General features: G+C 38.2%; 1 protein-coding gene across 1 annotated transcript; it reads left to right on the top strand.

The window, feature by feature from the left end:
- Nucleotides 1-241: 241 nt before the first annotated feature.
- Nucleotides 242-3,097, top strand: LOC104427374 (wall-associated receptor kinase-like 1). Its single transcript, XM_039305147.1, has 3 exons — nucleotides 242-992; nucleotides 1,278-1,391; nucleotides 2,025-3,097. Exons 1-3 carry the CDS (start codon nucleotides 242-244, stop codon nucleotides 3,095-3,097), a joined length of 1,938 nt encoding a protein of 645 aa, XP_039161081.1.
- The last annotated feature ends 3,227 nt before the right edge of the window (nucleotides 3,098-6,324 follow it).

The following is a 6,324-nucleotide window of genomic DNA, read 5'->3' as shown; positions in this document are numbered from 1 at the left end:
AATTCTAATTAAATTAGGAAAGTGTGATATTAGGATTTCTTTCCTAATAGATTCGTTTTTTACTTTATTATTTTCTATTAATCTCTTTCTTATATCCTCATATGAGACTGAAACACAATGTGTCGCGATCGCCATCAGAGCAAACTTGATCGAAACAATCACTTCAGTGGAGAATTTTTTACTCCATGACGGGTCTGAAGCTTTGACAATTTTGCTATAGGAAGCATCCTAGGACATAAGAATGTTTCAGATTCTTCTGCTTCTAGGATCACTTTTGCTTCATAAACAAGCATCACTAGCTGCTCCTCTGGGGAAGGGCAATTGCACCCTAACATGTGGTGGCGTCGCCATTCCCTTCCCCTTCGGGATTGGAACCGGGTGTTTCCAGGACGAGTGGTACGAGATCGTCTGCCAGGAAAGCAGCAATGGCACCGTCCCAATACTGAAAAAGCCCAACTTGAGGGTGCTCAACATTTCACTACCCGATTCCTATGGCAAAACAATCGGCATGGTCAACGTCGTTCTTCCTATAATCTACTCGCCCAATATGAGCTGCGGGGGCAAAGGAAGCTTCACGCCTGTGAGCTTGAAAGGAAGCCAATTCGTCTTTTCCCAGTCGAGGAACGTCTTTGCAGCTGTTGGTTGCAACATATCTGCTCTGATAAGGGACACGAAGTCCGTTATCAAAGGTTGCCAGTCCAGTTGCGAAGCAGACAACAACGTTGTTAGGAAGACTTGTTCAGGCAGCAATGGATGCTGCCAAACCACAATTCCCTCGAATCTTCAAGATTTTACCGTCACTTTCCAGGCTGAGGAAAAAACAGCAGGAGACAATGGATGCAATTATGCCTTCTTTGGAGATAGGTCGCAGTTTATACCTTCAACTATGGACTTCAATGAGTTGAGGGCAAGCGGGCAATATGCAGCAGTGCTAGAATGGAAGATAGCTAACTCCTCAGGACCAGAGCTTTATGAACAAAACTTCATCTCTGGTAATCCCTATAACTGCAGCACATTCAGTTTCGATTTAGCACATCGGACGGAGATGTCATATTTGCATTGCTCTTTGCAACAATGGCTTCACTGGGAACCCCTACATTAAAGATGGATACAAAGGCCAAATAGGTTACATTTTATCACACCAATCGTTGAAAACGTAGTGTTGAAACAATACAAATAAGAAGTAGCTCTTTGGAGGCTGAATTAGCTTTTCATGCAATCCTAAACACCCAATAAAGAGACGAAGCCCTACTAATTTTGATTCATCTTATGTTCAGATGTTGATGAATGCCGAGATTCGACCAATTGGTGCCCTGACAGAAAGTGTGTGAACCGACTGGGTCACTATGATTGTGTAGAAGAAAGTGAGAAAATCAAGTTTATCCTCGTGGGTAAGCAGATTTGTACATTATGTCATGAGTTATGAACAAGGACAAATGATCTTTTGTGCATCCAGATATTCCTGAATGTCGCTTCCTATAAATGCAGGATTTAGTCTATAAGTGATAAAATCCAAAATCCACAATTTAAAACAAGCATAGAGCATGATGCATTTACAGTGGATCGGAGGTAGGTGTTTCCGTAGAGCTCTTTGGAATCCAGTTTTTCTGTTTGACTTGGGCAAATATTTTTTGTTACAATTGTAACCTAATTAGTTCATACTATTCAACTTGATAGACTCATCGACACATACAATACGTCAAACTTAAAACCAGGTTCTTTCCATTTTACCCTTGATGCCCCTGGGGCATGAACAGCATAATTTCGATCAACCAATATCTGTGTTTTATTTTCTGGCTGCTGCTCGACAGACGAGATGGCTGTTTCTGTCATATGCAAAGTTTTTCATAAGGAGACTAATTTTGCACCAATCACATTAGCTTTCTATTTGATGAAATGGAGGGATATTCGGAAGGCATCTAGGGTAAATCTCTCCAGTATCAGATTAGCATTTCAGCTCTTCAAATAAAAGCAAATGCTTGATGCTTGCTTTTGGTTATGCTCCTACCACTGTGATAAAACAGGTATTGGAGCAGGCCTGGGGGCACTAACCTTGCTTCAATTGTTATGGCTGTCGCACAAGCTCATGAAGTTTAGGAAAGAAATCAAACTCAAAGAGAGGTACTTCAAACAGAATGGGGGTCTCTTGTTGCAGCAACAACTGTGTTTGTCCAAGAGCAATGTTGACAGGGACAAATTGTTCAGTTCAAGGGATTTGGAGAAGGCCACCGACAATTTCAACAAGAACAGAATACTCGGCCAAGGTGGGCAAGGAACTGTCTACAAGGGGATGCTCGCAGATGGAGGAATTGTCGCCATTAAGAAGTTGGAGGCGATCTATATGGGAAAAGTTGAACAGTTCATCAACGCGAATGCCATTCTCTTGCAGATCAACCACAGGAACATTGTTAAGCTATTGAGGTGCTGCTTGGAAACAGAGTCACCACTTTTGGTGTACGAATTCATATCGAATGGAACTCTTTTCCAGAATTTACATGACAATATAGTAACGTGGGATATGCGCCTTCGAATTGCTACTGAAGTGGCAAGAGCCTTGTCATGCCTACATTCTCCAGCATCAATCCCAACCTATCATTGGGGCATCAAATCTACTAATATTCTCTTGGACGACAAGTACTGCACAAAAGTGGCTGCCTTTGCAACTTCCAAGTCAGTTTTGGTTGACAAAACTGATGCGACTACAAGAGTCCAAGGGACATTTGGATACTTAGATCCTGAGTATCTTCAATCAGATCAGTTCACAGATAAGAGCGATATGTACAGCTTCGGTTTGATCCTTGTCGAACTCTTGACGGGGCAAGAGCCAATGGCATTTCTTGGAGATGACAAGGAGATAAACCTCGCAAGCTATTTTCTCCTCTTGATGAGCGAGAACCGCCTATTCGACACCGTGGACACTCGAGTTTTGAAGCAAGGTGAGAAAGAAGGGATTGTCCCCTTTGCTAACCTTGCGAGAAGGTGCTTGAAGTCACATGGGAAGATGCGACATACGATGAAAGAAGTGGAAATTGAACTGGATTTAGAATGCTGGAAAACCCTGCCACCAAGCATGGTCGTACCCAAGAGGAGTAAGTAGCACGCATTTGAAATCTGAGGTGTCCACACCATCGAACTTGCAACCGCTCATATGTAGTGAACCATCGTAAATTTGTTCTATCTATATTATTTTCGATATATTATTACTTCAAAAAGAACATCAGGATTTTGTTGTGTGTAAACGTCAAAGGACTGAAAGGAATAAATTCGTATGTTGCACTCTTTCTTGATGGAACTATTTCAGAATCACCATCTAACATGATAACAGTTAAGCGGACACTGTCACAATGTCTAATCGCCTCACTACTTTCTTTATTTTGTTGAATAGGAAGAAGGATGTTGCCGATTCCATATTCCTCTAAGTCGATTACCACTTCTTTCGTCGTCGGTTGCTTCCTTCCCTCCAAGTTTAAATATTTTTTTGCGAGTTTAGCAACAGACATAGTCTCTTCCTTCTCGCCTTGCTTTAGAACTTGAGCATCGACAGATTTGGATCGTTTCACTCGATAAAATTCCCGGAAATGGCATTGTTATGCTGGGCGTTCTACTAGTCCCAAAGTCATCCATTGGTTATCACCAATACCATTGTGGTCTTTCCACGTTTGTTTACGAGCAAATTGGTCTTCATTGATGACTCGACTCCTATTTCTGTATGCAAACATTGCTTTATATATCACGATGATCTCCCTCAGAAAACAGGAGTCAATTAGAAAAACCTGATAGTATCCTAATCACACAAAATGTTTACTTCCCAATCTTGTGCAGGTGCATGACCAAAGTTTCCATGAGAGGGGTGCTAGGAAGAGAGATAATTATGTGACAATTTTATCATCTTAATGCGGATGTACTCCAGTGAATTTCCAACCCTTTCCATCGCATCCTTATCAGCAGATTTTAGAAGCGAAGAAGATCTCACTGTCCAAGCAATTACGTTGATACAGCAATTATGTTCATTCTTGTATCAACGGAAGACTTCCTTACCTATTAAAAATTCATTTTTGACCATCATCAAGCTAGAGATTTCAGCATATTCAACCAAAAAAAAAAAAAAATTACATTTTGCTTATAGAGCTTGAGTATACGATCATCTATGTCATGTGATACGTCCTCCTATCAAAGTACTCATACAACAAGAATGAGTGTTGTGGATGCAAACAAAAGCCCTCTAGTTTCACAATATTGCGGTGTTGGATTTCCGTCAATGCCAATCCCGTCGTGTATAAGAAGAAGGAATGTCGGGTTCGGAGCATGCCATCGTGTGTCGATGAATACGCTGTCGAACCCATTGATCAGCTAGAGATTTTCGATATCCTTTTCTTTGTTATTGCTTCTTGTTTGATTCGATTACTACTCCATCTATTTTGTATATGCGATTTTGTGGTGATAATTGAGAATTCAAGCTAGGAATAGACCAATGCCAGTATAAAGACCATCAATAAGAAACGATCAGTCCTTAATTATCTTTTCTCCTAAACCACAACTGAGCACTTTATGCTATTGGTGCGGAAATCTTCCAAAACGACCAATCAAACCGACCATTGTATGTCTTGGCCGGCACAAAGAAGGCTCTTGGAAAAAGAGAAGACACAGACAACGACTTCCAAAACTAAACTTTTATTTTATTTTTATTTGAATTTCTTATGCTAAAATTCATATATTATTTTAGACCTCAGTAGGTCTTTAAACTACTTAAGGAAGAAACAGGCGGAGGGACCCGCCCTAGGGTGGGGGACCCGCCCGGGGGTGGGAATCCCTGCGTGTCTGTCTTCTGTAAAGGTAGGGTTAAGGCCTTAAAAAAGATACTTAACCCCATTGCTAGACCGGCCACAATCCCTTTTATTTTAATTTGAATTTCTTATGCTAAAATTCATATATTATTTATATTGAAATATAATTTTAATTTTGTTAATTTAGTAAGTTTGTTATTTGAGAAAAATAACTTTTCTACCATGAATATTAAAAATCTTATCTACTTTTATCTCATATTCTCTATGAGATAATTTATTTGGCTTATATTCCTTTTATATCCGATTTTATTTTGTATTGAGTAGGCATTAAACGCGAGATAGGATAATATCTATCTCAAATTTATTTTAACTACCAAACGCAACCTAAAAGCTCTTTGCTCATTAATGGGAAAAAGTCAACAAAATCCACCTCTTAATTATTACTTAATGAGTATAAATTTAATCTCAACAAGTTTCAAAATGAAAAATCATCATGTCATCTAAGGTAAATTTTGGGCGTTTCTTTAGCATGATAATGCATAGGGATTTGCGCATTGATCTTATGTCTCTCGAGAGTAATAAAAACTTCAGTAGAGTGGAATTGGGGCTTAGATTACGTTTCTATTAATCATGTGTGAAGAGAAAATAGAAGCTTTGATAATTATATCTGTGTTAAAAAAAAAAAAAAAAAAAAAAAAAAAAAAAAAAAAAAAAAAAAAAAACTTCATTGGTTGTCTATGTCGGGGCTTTCTAAAAGGAGGATAGGAAGAATAGAAAATATATTCAAATTTTTGTCATGGTACCATAAAGTGGAAGTACTAATAGATCTTACAATTAAATCAATGCGAAATCATCAGATAGATAAACAAGAAACAATAAGGAGCACCAAAACAATACCTATCCCATGAAGAAATCAGCAGCAAATAATCCACTAATAATCATACAATCATAGAGTTACAATTACTAACATGCTTGAGTATTTTCTATTCTTATTTTACACCCAAAACTAGCGTACTTAGTCTCACGTAGAATAATCTCATATCTCCATAGAGAAAATGCATTGTTGCGACTTACCCCTTAGGGTAAAGAATATATTTAGGGGTATTGGCTAAAGGACAGGCCTACGATCCATGATTTAAACGCGCACTTTCTCAAGCTCATATCTCATGCGACGTCCAGTGTTCATATTGAAGATATGAAAATTTTCTAAAGATGGAGTTGCCATTAGCCTATTAGGGTCAAGTAGAAACTAAATGAGGCATTGGAGTGTACCTCATTTCATACATAATTAGAGAATTTAAGATCGATTACTTGATTATACTAAATAATTAATTAGTGCCATTTCGATATCTAATCTTGTTCATTTTAACAAAAGATTTTTTGTTAGGCATTCTGAATTGATTTTATGTCTATTTACTAAGATGGAAGGTGATCATGCATATACATATTGATTAACATAAAAATCAGCAATCAATGAAAGCATTAAGTATATTTCATGAGATAGCAAAGACTTAACACTAAGAAAAAATATAAATTATAA

Source organism: Eucalyptus grandis, chromosome 11 (genome assembly GCF_016545825.1).
Source record: "Eucalyptus grandis isolate ANBG69807.140 chromosome 11, ASM1654582v1, whole genome shotgun sequence".
NCBI classification, from domain to species: Eukaryota; Viridiplantae; Streptophyta; class Magnoliopsida; order Myrtales; family Myrtaceae; genus Eucalyptus; species Eucalyptus grandis.
Note: the sequence above shows the minus strand (reverse complement) of the source record. Positions and strands in the feature narration are given on the sequence as shown.

Excerpts from the sequence above, each read along its gene's own strand:
- LOC104427374 (XM_039305147.1), top strand. The coding sequence starts at position 242 with ATGTTTCAGATTCTTCTGCTTCTAGGATCACTTTTGCTTCATAAACAA. Across the intron at positions 993-1,277 it reads TGAACAAAACTTCATCTCTG|ATGTTGATGAATGCCGAGAT; the intron begins GTAATCCCTATA and ends TCTTATGTTCAG. Across the intron at positions 1,392-2,024 it reads AATCAAGTTTATCCTCGTGG|GTATTGGAGCAGGCCTGGGG; the intron begins GTAAGCAGATTT and ends GTGATAAAACAG.